The sequence below is a fragment of the Anolis sagrei genome, chromosome 4 (genome assembly GCF_037176765.1).
Source record: "Anolis sagrei isolate rAnoSag1 chromosome 4, rAnoSag1.mat, whole genome shotgun sequence".
NCBI classification, from domain to species: Eukaryota; Metazoa; Chordata; class Lepidosauria; order Squamata; family Dactyloidae; genus Anolis; species Anolis sagrei.
In genome coordinates, this window is record NC_090024.1 from 76002523 (window position 1) to 76020925 (window position 18403).

The following is an 18403-nucleotide window of genomic DNA, read 5'->3' on the forward strand; positions in this document are numbered from 1 at the left end:
GCCTTGATGTTCATTTCTTCACGGTGGGCACATGAAGCCAACATCCTAGTCTGCATATTTTTTTATAACACATATAATTAAAAGTAGAGAGTGAAGGCTCAAGTTATATTTGTGGGCCTTATTTGTTATGTTTTGTTTTAATTGAAAGTGAATTCAGATAATGTAAATATCTTGTAAGGTTCCTTTGGAATTGTGTCACTTAAAGATATCAGGCAAGTTAACCAAGAAGCAAAAATCATTTGAACATTTTCCAGGGGAAATATACTAAGACATTCCATATGGAATTTCTTCAAATGTTCTTGGGAGAGGCAAAAAGTGCACATTTTGGGTAGGCTAGCAGAAACATTATGAGGACCTCTCTTTCTTTTCTTTAATTGTTGTTCAAAGTGGCATAGTGAGAGCAACACTACTAGTGATTTTGTGGCCATCCTGGCACATAGTGCATCAAAAGGCGGGTGCTATACCGTGATGAATAGGGCGAAAACATGGCTGTCCCAAATTGGATAGCAGGAGTAATCATGCCCTCACCCCACATACGATGCATCTGAATAGGATGTTCCATTGGGATCTAGCATCCTCAGTCTAGATGTATCATTTGGAACTCAGATCTCTCTTGTTTGTAATTTCAGTTAATAACAATTAATTAGAAAAAACAGAAAGAAGCCCACACTGATCTGAGTCTTAAAATGAGGATCCCTCGCCATTGAAAGCAAAGATTTTTGCCGTTACCTCTCCCACAAATATAAATTTGGGCCCCTAAACCCAGCATTCTTTTTCTCAGTCTGAGAATTGAACTTCAAAGGTTGACAAGCATCTTTGGCTCTGCCTAAAAATTATTTACCTTTGAGAAATAGGTCAGGCTTTGCTTTTTTTAATTACAACACTGAGGTTGTGTCTACATAATTAATTATTGGTTTTCCAAACTCTGGAGTTCTTGCTGGAAGATGTTTAGAAATCAAGGGATGGTGGAATAATAACACAAAACTGGGAAGATCCCTTAATAAGAATTATTATAATGATAAACATTCAGGGTCCCTTTCAACACATAGTACTATTTCCTTACCTGTAGTTGATCAGAGTTTATCTCAACCTGATTCTGCTCTGATGAGGGAAGATACAATCAGAGGCAAATACTAAATGTGTGTAGTCGTTTTTTTCAGATTCCTCCTCGAAATAATAAACTGTGCCCATTAGTTCAGCTCTGTCCTAAGGCTTTTCTTCTTAATTTCCTATCCTGCCTTCTGGGAAGTACAAGGCAGGCCCCATATGTAAGGTTTGTTTTTGTGTGCCTTCAAGCTGTTATGACCCTAAGGCAAATCTAGAGTTTCTTGGCAAGATTTGTTCAGAAGAGACTTGCCATTGTTTTCCTCTGAAAGTATAAATTGCCCAATTCACCCATTGGCTTTCATGATTGAACTGGAATTTGAACTCTGGTCTCCAAAGTTGTAGTCCAATGCTCAAAGCACCGCACCACACTGGCTCCCTTTTGTGCATGCATGAATTTCAGCTGTCTGCTTTTTCCATGTGTATAATAACGTATTCAAAATATTTACATTTAATGTTGATAGATTTTTTAGAAAATTGATTCATTAAATCTATTCTTGTTGAGTTTACCAATAAGATTCCAGCCTTTGTCTCCTGGGTTTCCTTTGAGGGGTTGTTGTTTATTCGTTCAGTCACTTCTGACTCTTCCTGACCTCATAAGCCAGCCCACGCCAGAGCTCCCTGTTGGCCGTCACCACCCCCAGCTCCTTCAGAGTCAAGCCAGTCACTTCAAGGAAAACTAAATGGATCAGTGCAACCTTTTAGGGGAGTGGGGAGTAATCCTTCTGGTTATATTGAAATATTTAGTTCATTTGTTTTCCATGGCTCGAGAGTGTTCATGTTGAAAAGCAAGGTATATACATTTCAGAAACAGCTACATTGCAGACATAGAAATATTAAATTTCTGAGAATTCCTTCAGCTATACGTGGCACGAATCCTGCATGATCTCATCAATGATCTGAACTGATTCTGATTTAATTGTTGTCCTGAAACAATTTCTTGATTAACCGAGAAGTTAGGATCACACACTTTGAATGACATCTCAGATGCACAAATTAGTTGAGTTGTTTAGGAACCACATTTGATATAGATAACCACCTTATGGATGTGTGTGTGTGTAGCTTATGATACAGAGAGGAAATTGCAACATCACAAAGTTACAGTGGCAGACCAACTAATGCCATTTGCTGTTGCTTCTTGAAATATATAGAATTGGGCTGTAACTACTCCATAACTAACATGTTCTAGCCTATTCAGGTACAACAGACTTTATCTCCTGAGACATGATGGTATTTCAGAGCATAGCAGTGTGCCTTTATGATTGACATCCAAAGTGTAGGTCGGTTCACTTGAAAGCCCTTCCTTATGCATTAACCATCAGTCTACAACTCAGAAAGAAATGAAGTCTAAAGAATTAAAAGGAGTTGCTACAACATCAGCCATGTTAAGATAGAGAGCCCTGAGAGGAAGTTGTCCTTACAAACAACTGCCCAGAAGGCTCTCCATGCTCTACCTGTGGTCTGTAGAGGCTTAAACTTTCAAGGATAAGCACAAGCATTTTCTTCTTGGTGTATGTCTCCAGGTTGTTTCCAACTTTATGGTGACCCTAAGACAAATCTATCATAGGGTTTTCTCAGCAAGGTTTGTCTAGAGGTAATTTGCTGTTGCCTTCCTCTTATAAGGCTAGGAAAATCTGACTAGTCAACTAGTATGTTTCCAAAGCTGGGTAGGGACTTGAACCCTGATCTTCTGAAGTCCTATTCTGACACTCAAACCATTGACTTCTAAATTCAGAAATACTATGCACAGATTGAAGCTTATTCGCATCCTGTTCTGGGGTGAACAAATATCTTGAGCTGAAACTAGAGCAGTGTTTAGTGAGTCTCATATATATCTTCATTGACGTCCCCTCTAGTTTCACCTTGTGGCTATATAAAACATACCTAAATCATAATAAAAGTTCAGGAAAAACAGCAGGAAAACATAGAAGTGTAATTATAGAATTAGCAAGGTGCATTTCATAGCAGCAGCATATCACAAGCAGCATATCACAAACCTTCACAGTTTTGCTTAAATAAATGTGCTGAAATGGGAAGGAACGGAGCTTGACAGGCATCCACAGGAGACAGCACTGAACAATGCAGCACTGAAAGGGTCTTCAAGCCAATTTGCCAACAGATTGGTAAAAATATTGGATTATGTAGTTGTACTTATTACTAAAAGCTAAAGGTAAAGGTTCCCCCTGACATTAAGTGTAGTTGTGCCTGACTCTGTGGGGTGGTGCACACCTCCATTTCTAAACTGAAGAGCCGGCATTGTCCATAGACACCTCCAAGATCATGTGGCCAGCATGACTGCATGGAGCACCGTTACCTTCCTGCAGAAGCGGTATCTATTGATCTACTCACATTTGCATATTTTTGAACTGCTAGGTTGGCAGAAACTGGGCCAAACAGCAAGAGCTCATCCAGCTTCGCGGATTAAAACTGCCAACCTTTTGGTCAGCAAGTTCAGCAGCTCAGCAGTTTAACCTGCTGCACCATCGGGAGGGGGTTATAACTAATCACCCATAATACACTGCCACATTTCAAAGAAGTCACGTAGCTACAATTTGAAAAAAAGGAAGCCAAGCAGTGTAGTTTTCAGAGTAGGTCTTAGTGCTTCAAATTCCAGTTGACTAGGAAGACTTCAACATGTCACTATCTCCTACTCATATGAAGAATAATCACTTAATGTGAATTCTAGAAAAGAGAAGATGAAATGAAGTTGTCACAGAGCACTATGCAGGCTAAATATGTTAATCAAAACATCGCCCATACCACTTATTAATTAGGAATCTATCTTGTTTCTTATTGTCCCCTGGAATGGAGAACATTTGCGGCCCAATTTGTTCCAGGGAAACCCATCAAGAGCCACTGGCAGAATGGCGCACACACACATACATATACACACACACACCACAGGAAGAAAAATACTGAGCTTAATAACCAGTAATAATATTTCCACTTCATGGAAATAACCAAGGTGGCGAATTTACAAAAACGGCTTCTTTGCTTTTGCTGCTGCTGTGTTAGAACAAGCCCACAATGCCTTTTTTATGTGGAAATCTTCGGGATGGGTGTGGTGGGGAAGCCGTTTCTGTGACTCACACTGCAGGGAATTCCCTAATGGATTTAGAATATTTTTACTTTCTGACTTCTGCAGTTTCCTTTTTAACTCTGCAGAGAACGGGTTGATACAGAGCGAATTACAAAGACCCATTCAGTGCTGAGCCATTTCGTTTCTGAAGCCTGCTTATATTTTCAGCAATTCAAAACCAGCCCATATAATCATGAAATGAGTTAGGTGTGCAGTATTGCCACCACTGATATCAATCTCCAGATGTCAAACTTTATGACAGAACCTCTTTGCCTTTATGTGAAAAACACAGACCGAAGTACTTGGAGGATGACTGACTCACCTCTTTACTTCTGTAGAAAGATCTCTCTGCATCCCACAGCAAAAGGTTGCTTTTGCTCATTAACAGATTTTTTTGTAACTCAGGAGTCATCTCCAGTGTCATTTCTACACATTGCCTTGATCTGCAACCAAATTCACATTTCTTATAGCAGTACTGTTCCCCATAACAACATACAAGTGTGTATTTGAAGGAGTGAATTTCAGTTGCCTCTGGTGTCCTGCCAACATGAACACAACCACAGAAATGCTTTAGGAAAAACAAGTCTAGTTAACCCCTTCACATATGTTTGGGCAAAAAAAAAATATGCATGAAAAGAGATAGAAACTTGAGCACATGAAGTAAACATCTGAATGGATCCAATACCTGCACTGTCTTCTACTTTACTGAAAGCCCATTAAAGTAGAAGTGGAAGCCTCAGATTATATTTGTAGACTTTACTTGTTTTGGGATTTCCCTCTGCTCCCCCTTCAGCTGTATAAACAGGAAACCTCTACTGCTGTTTCGTGAGTCTGTTTCCCTTAGGTAAGAACAGTACATAATGATGGACTTCATTAATGTCAGCAGTGAATACCTATCTGCGTGATAAAGGCCATCATAGAACTGATTCTCCTTCCCAGAATTTTACACGATAGTTATTGAGCACATGGGGAAAGCAAGAAGCAAGGAGCTGTTTGACGAAATGTATTTTATTAACATGCATTCTTGAACTATTGGTTTAGGATTTTGGTGCTGAAATCACTATTCCAACCTTTGGATAAAATCTTACATTAAAAACAAAACCACTCACTTCATTAAAACAGGATATATCCAACAAAATACCGTATATACTCAAGTATAAGCCGACCCGAATATAAGCCGAGGCACCTAATTTTACCATAAAAAACTTGGAAACATATTGACTCAAGTATAAGCCAAGGGTGGAAAATGCAGCAGATACTGGTAAATTTCAAAATAAAAATAGATACCAATAAAATTGCATGAACTGAGGCATCAGTAGGTTAAATGTTTTTGAATATTTACATAAAACTGTAATTTAAGATAAGACTGCCCAACTCTGATTAAACCATGATTCTAACCTTCTTCAATGTAAATGTGCTTACGTATCCTTCCAATAATAATACAGAGAGTAAAATAATAAATGTTATAATAATAATAATAATAATAGACTAAAATAATGAAAATGTAATAACAGTAACTCAATAAATGTAATAATAATAATAGAGAAAAATAATAAACATAATAAAATAAAAATAAAAATAATGTATATGTAATAATAATAATAATAATAGAGTAAAATAGAGAAAAAATAATAGAGTAAAATAATAAGAGTAGAATAATAGAGTAAAATAGAGTAAAATAATATGAGTAGAATAATAGAGCAAATTAGAGTAAAATTATAAGTAAAATAGAGTAAAATAATAAGTAACCTTGACTTGAGTATAAGCCGAAGGGAGCTTTTTCAGCCTAAAAAGGGGGTTGAAAAACAAGGCTTATACTTGAGTATATACAATATTCAGTGGATCGGTGGTAGAGGCAGGCAATAAAGTTGGGTGTTCTGATGTGTTTACTTTTGTGTATTTGTGCATACCAAAAACAACAGCAAGCAGTCCACTTGAAAAGAATTGCATTCATTGAGTTAAACTTTAAAGGGAATGCCTGAAATGCGACTGTTTCAGCTTTATGTTATGTCTGTAATTTAAATTATTTGCATTTTGGAAAGGTATAAATTGCTCTGGTGTACTTTCATTGGCTTTGAGCCAGGCAGGGAGTTGCCTTCGGCTGTGAGTCAGTCAGGCAGGCTGATGCAGATGTGGCAGCCTTACAATGGAAACTTTTGTGGTGTATCACTCCTCACTCCTCCAGCACATTCGGCCTGGAGACGGCATCTTGCATACTTGGGTAGGATACTTGGCAAAAGTTGTACTGACATAAGACCTTTTTCTCCAGCGTAAGCAAGTCTTTTAAGCGTTTTGAGACCCCCTTCCGTAAGAAATTATCCCAACCATTCCTATCTTTTTTAAAGCAAAAAAATTAGCTGATCCATATAAACCTACAAAACATGTTTACTGTAAGGGGTTGACGTAGTGGTCTAAGGTTTCTCTCCTGGAATAGATCCCAGTCCGTGGGTGTAGAGATTTCCCTCTTGGTTCACCAGACGTAACATGAGGAATTGTCTGCTTTTTTCCTTTTTTTCTTTTTCCTTTTTGGTCTCTGCTTCATAACAATTTCTCCTCCTTATATATATATATTTTTTGTAAAATGAAATGTCACTAACTCTTACTGAGTCATCTGTTCCCTTCTCCTCTTCTATAACAACAACAACAATGAAAAGTCTGGAGATTCTCAAGTGAATTTTATACTCGAGACACAGTAACCCTTTGATACTTTATTGGTAATCAATGTGTTAATAAAGCCACCATGCATGGATTCTGTTTCTAAAAGAATAATTTATAATATGACACCTAAAATCTTTTTTGTACGAGTACACACATATACAGTCATCCTAAAAATTGGAAACGCAAAAGCAAACACAGCAGCAGCATTGTAAAAGTTAATTGAAAAATTAGATGGCATTGAAAAAATTTTTTTGGCAAGAACTGGAAAACAGAATCCCAGTTTAAGTCATTCATCTTTCAGAATGGATTAAACATGCAAACAGCTTGAAGTTCTGGTAATTCAATTACAATTGTGAAAGGAATATAAACTTTTACCAGTTTTGCCTCTTTGGGTACCATATTTTCCTGTCTGTCACATTGATATGGAGTAACAGCGAGTGTATTACTTCTCTATTCTTCTTTTTAAGTTATCATGACTGTTGCATAAAAGTTAAGAGATAATGTTATTCTAAGAGTCTTCAGTTTATCCATGTATAAGTAATAATTTTGCCTTGGGATCTTGACAATTATTTATTACTTATTTTATTTACCACATTTGTACCCCTCCCTTCTCACCCCGAAGGGGACTTAGAGCGGCCTCACAAAAGGCAACAATTCAATGCCATCCAGTTACATATCCATAAAATAAACAAATACTTTAAAAAACCCAAACATTTAAAAACATCAACATTAAAACATCATTAAAATCATGCAATCCCAATGGTTATCCAGGGCCGTTCCATTTGTCATTATATTAGTTTCATAATCACTTATTGTACTTCTCCATACTATACAAAAACTTGTTTCCACAATGATGTTTTTAGTTTTTTCTTGAAGGTCAGGGGGAAGGAGGCTGATCTAATTTCATTGGGGAGGGGGCACCACTAAAAAGGCCCTGTCTTTCATCCCCATCAATTGCAACTGAAAAGAGGTGGGATCAAGAGCAGGGCCTTCCCAGATTATCTTAACCTCATGGGAGGTAAGCTGGGCCAGAACCATGTAGGGCTTTATAGGCTAAAGCCAGCACTTTGAATTGTGCTCGGTAGCAGATGGTCAACCAGAAGAGCGGATGCTCCCTGAAGTCCAGAATAAGTAGGTATGTGGGCAAGGAGTTTATTTCCAAGTAGAAAGAAAAAAATTGAGAGGATGCAACAGTTTCTTTGGATTTGACATAAGCGTTATCAACCAAAGCTATGCACATTTGACAGAGGGAAAGTTTGAAGTCGTGATTTAAGACCAGTTTGAGTAGACCCATTCAATCAGTCACTGAATGGTGACACATATGTAAATTGAATTGATTCAGTGGGTCTAGTTTAGTCAGGAGTAAAATAGGTTTTAGAGAGAAACAGAGAAACAGAAATCTAACTTTAAAATTTGATATCTAAATTACAAGTAAATACGAAAGCTGGAGGATCATAACAGAAAGCTTACTGCCCTCTCCTTGAAAGTTTGACGGATGCCATTATAGGTTTATTCTCCATATGACTAAAGCCCTGCTTCCCCCCCCCCCCCCATGTTTTGCAGGCTCAATGACTGCTATGTATTCTGTTGGAATGTGGCTTTATTTTGATTATATTAAATGGTTCATGTTTTCTACACATGGTTTAAAAGCTTTTCCCTCTCTGACCCCAGACTCTTGGATATATAGAAATATTTTAATTAATGAATCTATTTTTAAAAGGTAGATGCAATGTTGAGTGTAAGCTGATATCACAGTATCATGCAGAAATGGTTCACGGACCTACATTTAGACTGACATCCAACAGACTGGTAGGGGATATCCAGGATTTTGTCTTCCCCTTCTCCACTCTCATAACGGTTGAGTCAGTCTAAAATTGGCCTAGCAGATTCTGTAATGTTCTACATGAGATTTTGAGGAAACTTTGGGGTGGGAGGGCTGTAAGGGTAGAGAAGAATCAATCCTACATCCATCCATCCATGCATCAATTCATCCATTCATTTATTGCCTGCCCTGGTTAAAGTTGGAATGAGAAGGAGTCATGCCATAGGCTCTTCCCAATGATAACAACAGAACAGTGTAAAGTGTCTATATCTCATACTCTAGGTCTCCAAAATAATAGGACAAATCCTTGATTAGGTAGTACTCCATCCATTATCTATTCTTTAAAATGGATTTTAACCTCTTTAAGGGTGGATACACTGTAGAATTAATGCAGTTCGATACCACTTCAACTGCCATGTCTCAATGCTATGGAATCCTGGGAGTAGCAGCTTTACAAGGTCTTTAGCTTTCTCTGCCGAAAGAGTGCTGGTGCCTCACCAAACTACATCTCCCATGATTTCATAGTATCCAGTAAACACCATTAATTCTATAGTTTAGACCAGGCATGGGCAAACTTGGACCCTCCAGGAAGTCCAAAACACCTGGAGGGCCCAGGTTTGCCCATGCCTGGTTTAGACGCACCCTTTAGGAAAAGAATCATTTGTCCAGAGTGTCACTCTATGATGCATATTATGGTAGTGTAACTTCATCTTGAGTTCCATAGCTACAGTCTGAGGTGAAGTTTAAGAAAAGCTGATGAAATCAGAATAGTGTGTCATGGTTTTTAAAGAATAGCAATTTTAAATTTTATAATCAAAAAGCAATTGAATATAGGGCTCCTGCAGATGGCCAGTTGCCCAGGTAAATGTCAAGCTATTCCTTTTCTTGACTGCCTACTTCATGACAATTGTTCCTGATCCCACATCCAGTCATGACATAAATGCTGGGGGTTAGTCTATCTCTTTGGATCTATAGTTGCCTGTGGTGTGAGTGGGGATTTCTTCCCACTCTGCCCTCCCCAGGCAACACATGCATATTAGGAATAATTTAGATTTTTTAAAGTGGGTATTATGCCTCTCAAATCCTGAGGCCTTTTATTGATCTGGGTGAACCCATAGCCTCACAAGAAAAAATGTATTTTGTGTGTGTATGGTGGGAGATGCATGCCATAAATCTCTATGCTAAAATAAAACAGAATGGAGACACAAGACTCTCTTTTGCTTTTTATTATAAATCAGATTGGTAATTTTGATCCTCAAAATAAAAGCAAAGAGAAGGCAGCCTTTAAAAGGCAGCTTACAAACATTGATGTGGCGAGAGGCTGCAAATGAACATTTGCACATCTTGGTGCTGTAATAAATATACAAATTAGAAGACATCAGGTTTCCTTACTTTACTATAAAAACAGGGTTCCCTTCTCAAAAAGTAATGACTGCAAAACAGGCCCGTAGCCAGGATTTCGTTTCGGGGGGGGGGGCTGAATTTTTTTTCAGGGGGGGGGTTCGGGGGGGCTGAGTTTCGGGGGGGCTTAGTCTGAGTGAAAGAGGGTCTACCCTAGCCAACCTTTTGTATCATTACCCCAATACCCCCATGCATATGGGATATATTGAGTATGGTGATCAGATCATATGAATAAACATAACAGTTTAAATAATGCACCAGTAAGGCCTTTTCGCGAACCACCATGAGAATTTCGGGGGGAAGGGGGGCTCAGCCCCCCCCCCCCCGGCTACATGCCTGCTGCAAAATAATCCACAAATAATGGAGATCAAATGATTAGCAGGTGGTGGTGATGATCAGTAGTCCTCAAAGAGCATCACAGCAAAATGTGTGTGTGTCATTAGGAAGGCACCTGGAAGTCTCACAAGCATGTCCCTTTCAAGACCTCTGCCAGTTGAAGTTAGGCCAATAGATGTGTCTAGTCAATATTTTTTTTCCAAAATTCCAACCACTGAACTATTGCCACTCTGTTTCTGAATGGAAATGTGTATTTCTTGTAGCTTTCATTGTGTATTTAGTAGATTCAATTTGAAAGGATGGTTGCATTAGGAAAAGGAGAGCAAGATGTGTGAAAGAAGCCACATCTCTGCTATAATCTGAACGTTCGTCGAACTGCTATAAAAATCTGCACAGGATCACCAAGCATGATCTAGTCAGAACAGAATACGTTTTTGGAATTTATCTGCCAAATACTTTGGGTATTTGAACAAACATTTTTGATTTGTTTGTTCTAGAATGCATATTTATGTATGAATTGATTTTGATCATAATTGATATTTAAACATGTTGATATTTTAAATATTTTGTTTTGGGTTACTCGACAAACTATAATATTTTTTTCATAAAACTCCTGGGTGCATGGAATTCTGCATGGAATTTGGTGTAAAACAAATTTCAGTTTTAATAAATATTATTAGTCACAAGTATAATCATCATTCTCATTAAAATCATCTTATCTCAGTGGATCTCAATGTGTGGGTCCCCAGGTGTTTTGGCCTGCAACTCCCAGAAAGCCAGTTTACCAGCTGTTAGGATTTCTGGGAGTTTAAGGCTAAAACATCTGGGGACCCACAGGTTGAGAACCACTGATCTAGCTGAACCTTGATCTAGCTGAACCTTGACTGCACTGTATAAAATTCTTAGTAGTATATAAATAAGTGAGATTAAAGGGAGTGTCTCAGAAATTCTGGTCCCCTCGCTTCTCATTGCTGATCCTGTGAAGGAAACAAGAAAGGAGTAGATTTGGACACCTTCTTGTTCTTGTCTTTTAGATGGACATCATGTGTGGGAAATGGAAGCCAAAACTGACAAAGAGTTGTGTAAGCCAGTAAGTATCCTAACTTTGAGAATGATAAGCATTTTTCTACAGGTGCAGTGATAATATGTTTTTCATTATTCGTTTACTCAAATGTTAAATGATAAATATATGTGAAAACAGTAAATCAGATACTCTTGTTTAGATCAGCTGATACTCCTCTTAAACAGTGTTCTCACTCAAGTGGTGCTGTGTTTTGCACACTATGGGTGCATCTACACGTGCCGCGAAAACAGAGGCTGGTCTGGAATGGCATTACTCCAGTCTGGACCCAGGGGCAGCTTTGTTGGTCATCTCCATGCCACAACTGAGATGTGGTGGAGCAGTCTCCAGATTGCCAAACTGGGCTGAAACTCATTCAGCCCCTCTGGACAATCACCTTTCATTGACTAGCCTCTTTGTCACTGCTGGATGGGCACAGAGCTCCAGGAGAACTCCTGGCTGTCATCAGGCACCTTTGCTGGCATCAGCAAAGGTGCCCAGCAATGGCCAGGAGCTCTCCTAGAGCTCCATGTCTGCCTGCCACATTGATGGGAGAGTGACAATCCCCTTTGTTGCGCCACCAAACACAAGGAAAAGAGGATAATGACACCAGGCTATGTGCATAATGGACCAGTTCAGATTAGAGCATCGAATCCTTTGGGAGATGCTAGCGGGGTACAAATAAAGTTATAATAGAGTTGATACAGCTTTTCCACACTCACTCCAAAGCACATGAATGCAGCAAAATCTGAAGCATTCCCCAACTTTCCATAATGCAAGGTAAAACTGGGTTAACCTAGTTCATTCCATGTTACAAAGCAGAAATCCTTGGGTGTCATTTGGACATTCAGAAGCAACTTCTATGCCAAATCAGGGTTTGGGCCAACTGCAGACAAGCTGTATATTACATTATTGCCTCACAGTCAGTGGTGGGCCGTTGTGTTCATGTCAGGGGTACAATGACTCTGTTCTGAGTTTTATTCCAAACTTTAAAGGAGCTCTTGAAGGTTCTGATCCTCATCATGAATAATTCCTTTACAGTTGGTAATAACACCCAGAATAGATTTCGCATACATCCCAACATGAAAGCCACTCTCCGCCTCTGCCTTGAGTTAACCTAAATACATAGCATTGTTTTAAATGGAACCATCGTCACATGATTTTAGCAGAGAAATCAGTAGTGGACTGATGAGAGGATGAATGGAAATGAGATAGCAGACCACTCCCATTTTCAAAGCCCTGTCAACTAGTGCCAGACAGGTGTTGGATGAACCCATCACCCTCTTTTCATTGCTAGCTTTTGCTTCTTTTCCTTTTCCTTTGGTCAGTTCCAGTGGGAGAGAAGATGTCTATGCTACCATGAGGCCTCTTAGGGAAACAAAAGGACCTTGAATCCAGCAAATCCAAGGTGTTTTTTTTCCAGTACAGCCTGTTTCAAGGTCTACTGTTGTCAACTAAAAGTTGATACTGTTAATGTTGTGTCTTCAAGTCATTTTGATTTACGTCAGCCTTAAGGCAATTGTATTTTATTGATACACTTTTAAAATGTAATTGTATTTAACATATTTGCTTTAACTTTTGATTATCAAGGCTGTTTTACTATTGGGTTTTTTTTCCTTTGTTAACTTCCTTGAGTAAATACAATAAATAAAAGTATCATGGCTTTTCTTGGCAACCTTTTATTCAGAGGAGGTTGCCTTCTGCTTCTCCATATATTTGGACTTCAGCTTCCACAATTCATAACAGCTGGTAGGGTGGCAGGATTTCTGGGAGCTGAAGTCCAAAACACCTGGAGGAGCAGATTTTGAGAAATACCGCTGTTCAGGATACTGGGAATATTATTGTTTTTGGAAGTAATTTGTAGACCTCCTGTTTAAGTAACTGTTTCATCAATTTTCCCCATCTGAAATTTTATTTTAAACATTTCCTTTTAGACTTCATTAGTGATTGAGATTCCACCATTTCGCAATCAGAGAATTACCAGTCCTGTCCAAGTTAATTTCTATGTCTGCAATGGAAAGAGAAAGAGAAGCCAGTACCAACTTTTCACCTATCTTCCTGCTAATGGTAACTACTTCTTTTTTATTAGAATCCACCAGAAATAAATATTGTGCATGTCATTTTGGGAACAAAAAGATGAAGCTTTTAAAAAACAAACAAAACCAAACAACAGAACAACAGCACCCTGAACAAATCAGGTTTTAAACAAATGCTCTTGAGTTAAATTTTGGAGCAACACAGGAGAAAATGCCTTGTTGTAAAAAAAAAACCCCAAACAAACCAAAAACTGTGGTTTTGTTGATAAAAATCTATCAGGCGCTTAGGTAAATTAAGGCATACTTGGGTTTTCTTATGTCCATAATCTTGGAAAATTCCTTGAACCATTCCAAATTGTGAAGTAGTTGTGGAAAACCTGTGTTTCTACAGTAGTGGTTGAACTATTGCACCCATCATCTCTTGCTACTGGCCATACTACCTGGGGCTAATGAATGTCTGCAACTAACAAAATCTGGAAGGTAGCAGATTCTCTTTCCAGCCATAAACCACTATTTCCCCCTCTTTTTCCAAGAAAAAGAAGATTGGTTTCAGCACATTTAATAACTTCTAAAAATACCTCTAGGTAAATTCTAAAAAATTGTGCATGGTATGTCAGAACATGGCAATCCTGGTTAATGCTCTCAGCATATATTTGGGCTTTTAAAGCAGCATTGGGAGCTATGGTAGCGCAATGGGTTAAACTCTTGTGCTGGTAGACCACTGATCTGAAGGTTGGGTTGCTGACCTAAAGGTTGCTAGTTCAAATCCGCAAGATGGGGTGAGCTCCCGTCTGTCAGCTCTAGCTTGTAGGAACATGAATGAAGCCTCCCAGCAAGAGGGTAACACATCTGGGCATCGCCTGGGCAATGTCTCTGTAGACAGCCAAATCTCTCACCCCAAAAGAAATTTGCAGTATGTTCTCCAGTTACTTTTGACACAATAAAAAAAAATCAGAAGAGTGATAATGAAGGGCTGGGGGAAGACACATTTTTGGTGTTGGATTGCCACAGCATGTTTCCAAGAAATGCTAGATGTGCTCCTGCTGAACCTGTGTATGACTGTCTATAGCAGTCAAGGCAAAAAGTGATTGCCTCAGACTTCATTACTGAGCATGCATGGAAAAACAAACAGAAAGAAAAGGGGAGAGCAGATAGGTTTGTGTAACTAGATATCCCCAGCATGCTGAAAAAGCATAGATCTATACATTTGGCCACCAGAATAAAATAAATGTGGGCTGGTGAAAGAAAGAAAAAATCATCTCCAGATGCATTTTGGAAAAAGTGATCAGATTGTCTCTAGAAGTTTCAGAATGTTCTTCTTCACTTTTATAAGCCTATCCTGATCTGGTTGTTTCATTTCACATGCTAATATTGCTAGTTTTGAATGAAAGGTTTATTGAAACATGTTGAAACACACTTCCTTTTTGTGGTGCAGGAATCTACCCCTGTTCTTTCCATGTTAATTCTGCCTCTAGTATCAAGTTTTCTCTTAAAGCAATGGTTCTCAACCTGTAGGTCCCCAGATGTTTTGACCTTCAACTCCCAGAAATCCTAACAGCTGGTAAACTGGCTGGAATTTCTGGGAGTTGTAGACCAAAACACCTGAGGACCCACAGGTTGAGAACCACTGTCTTAAAGAATTAATGTTCAGGAACACATCTATTCCATTAACTGTATAATGAAAGTAAATGAGCTTTGTGTAAGAAAATGAGCTTTGTGTAACGTAGAAGAAATGCCTTCTTGACAGAGCAAATGGTTCTGCCCACTTTTTTGTGATATCATGCACCAGACTTCAAATGGACTTGTCCTGAGGCAATGTGGCTCCTGACCCTAAGTTTAAATGAAAAAAATAGTATTTTTAACCTAAAATATCTTTGCTTTATGTATGAATCAACACAATTCCAATAAGATTTCAATAGGAGAGAGAAATTGGCAAAATACAATATCTGCAAACTAAATTGCATTCCATTTTTATTTCAGTGTGTTGTCGAAAGCTTTCATGGCCAGAATGACTGGGTTGTTGTGGGTTTTTCGGGCTGTATGGCCATGTTCTAGAAGTATTCTCTCCTGATGTTTCACCTGCATCTATGCCAGGCATCCTCAGAGGTTGTGAGGTCTCACAACCTCTGAGCTTGCCTGCCATAGATACAGGCAAAATGTCAGGAGAGAATACTTCTAGAACATGGCTATAGAGCATGAAAAACCTACAACAACCCATTTTTAATTCCTTACCATTATCCTTCAAATGGGACTGTGGTTATTGTCATTATATATTCCTGTCCAAGGGACTTAAACTCCAAGTATGAAATTCTATTATGAATATAGTAGAATCCATTTTTTCAGATTCAGAAGCCTATAATCCTCACCTGTTCCTGCCCCTCATTTCCCACAGAAGTCATTGGGGCAGATCCAGGGAAAGTAGCATGAGGGTTACAGCCAAAATATACTCAAGAAAAGAATTTGAAAATAGAAGCCTTAATCATAAGCAGCAGGGCCCTACTAACTGTGGGGTGCCTTTGTGAGGGTTGAACCGCACCCAACTATTTTTTGGAATGCTTGTATGTCTGTGAAAGTTGTAAATTACTAAGTTTAAAAAATGAAGAGACATTAACTTTGGCTGATGTAGCCAGCAAATTTCTAGCAACCTGTTTAAACAATACTGAAATTTTTTTGGTAATTATTTTTATTGAGACTCAAATTACTACACGTGTGTGGAGTGCATTAGAAAGACATATTTGTGGCTAGTAATAAAAACAACAAAAACAACAAAAAACAAAGAAAAAAGCAAAAAACGCAAAAACAGAATAGGTTTCATGGAAAGTGTGGGAACAATATTTATCGGGAAATAGGAAATAGGTCAGGAATAACAGGAATGAGGAGAGAGAGAGAAGAAAAAAGAAAGAGCAAAACACACACACTCAAAAAAGGGAATATTTCTATGTTGGAGTATACTTCCAAGTCGCCTAGGGTTGTGAAGGTTCGTCATCTGTCTAAAGACTGATGTCTTTTCCTCTACTTGTCTTTGAATTTTCGGGCTGTTGTCAATTGTTGTTTCTTTTTCTTATATCTTGAGGTTTTCTTTATTTTCCTTCTCTAAGTATTTTAAGTAATTGTCCCAATTCGTTGTTCTAATTTTGCTGCTACTTTGAGATATTTTTTGCTAAGCAAGTCCATGTTCATGATGTCTAGGGCTTTCAGAATCCATTGTTCTATTGTAGGAATTTCTTGAGATTTCCATAACTGGGCCAACTTTATTCTTGCAGCTCTTATTAAGTAGAAGAAGATCTTGTTTGTATTATTGTCCATGTCAAAATTGGTGATGCCTAACAGAAAGTATTCCAGCTTAAAGTCAAATTTTATTTGTAAAATTGTTTCTTTTCTTCTTTTTTTTTTTGTAAATCTGGTACCAGAAGGACTTAACTTTTCTACATCTCCACCACATATGGATGAAGTTTCCTTTGTGTTTTCCACATTTCCAACATTTCCCATCGGATCTTTTTTTGTTGAATTTTGATAGTTGTTCTGAAATTAGGTATCACCTATAAAATAACTTGTACCAGTTTTCTTTAAAGTCTATTGAATAAGTGATTTTTAATTTCTTTGTCCAGATCGCTTCCCATTTTGCTAAGCTAATAGAACGACCTATATCCTTGGCCCACTTTATCATGTTCTCCTTCACCTGTTCTCTCTCAGTTGACCATCTGTGTAGTTGCTGGTATATTTTACTAATCAATTTCATATCTACTTTTAATATTTTATCCCAAAAGGATTCCTCTTTTTCAAAGCCTAATTTCCTGTCTAGTTTAAAGTTCTCTTTAATTTGGTAATACTGGAACCAGGAAATTGATGGATCATAAAATTTTAATTCCTCTTGGGTTTTTAGTATTACCTATTGCCTGTTCCTTTTTAATAATTCTCACCATACTGAAATCTAACGTGTGAGCCATCAGCTTTTAGGGTTCATACCACTACTCAGCTATGGACCATTGTTAATCTTGGGCAAGTTCTCACTGCATAGACAATTTTTACAGCTGCTTAACAATAATAACAGGCAGCTTGCTTAACAAATACTGTGCTGAGGGGGAGAAGCCACAATTTAATGTATGTAGTTCAGAAATCTCATCTATACATACATAGTGCACTCTTATTTTTGTACTTCCTACCATGACATCTTTTTCTTCTAGGAATGGGAGAGGATGGGAGTCTTTCTATACTACCTGCCCATAAAATGTGAACCATTAGACCCTGCCCTGTAATCCCTGTCACCATATAAATAACTTAGGATACAGCATCAGGCCTTAGTCTCTGTGTCTCTGTGTTGTCTAATGTCAACTGTGGCTTAGTTGGTCATTCTGTACCTTTAATACTTTGAGTGTTTTGGACTCCAAGTCCCAGAAGGTCCAACAGCATCACCAATTGTTTGGGTTTCTGGGAATACAAAACACTTGGAAGAACAAAAGTTGAATCTTGAGAAAAAAGTGCATAGTAAAACCCTCTCGCAACACATGCATTGTGACTGTTGGTACCATAGAAAGAGGATCCCGGGAGCCATAATCACTAATGAGCTGTATGGCACAATTTTTGATTGGTTGAGATTGATGAAGATGGAGAATAAGATTTCATCTCTGTGGAGTCTTATGATATTTACAATATGACATTAACAATGTAGCCATCTGTGAAAAAGATCAATACAGTGGAGGGAGGGTGTGATTCCTGTGGCAAGCTTTTTGAGTCCCTTGTATGTTACAACCCAGACAGACATCTGCCCACTAAAAGAGTGAAGGTTTCCAGCTGTGGCATGTGGAGTTGCTTCCGAGCTCTATGCCTTTGATTGGATTAGATGTATGAATGATTACCAAACCAGTGAGATAGTGATATGTAAATCGGAATTCTATCGTGATGTATTT

At 38.3% G+C, this 18403-nt stretch overlaps 1 protein-coding gene across 5 annotated transcripts in view; it reads left to right on the forward strand.

Moving 5' to 3' along the window:
* The window catches only part of NFATC1 (nuclear factor of activated T cells 1), a 172050-nt gene that overhangs the window by 105692 nt on the left and 47955 nt on the right, over positions 1–18403 (forward strand). For all 5 annotated transcript variants that reach the window (XM_060774945.2, XM_060774944.2, XM_067467483.1 and 2 more), the window contains exons 7-8: positions 11435–11490; positions 13395–13527. In XM_060774945.2, the coding sequence (XP_060630928.2) occupies positions 11435–11490; positions 13395–13527 (189 nt within the window). The remainder of the gene's footprint in view (positions 1–11434; positions 11491–13394; positions 13528–18403) is intronic.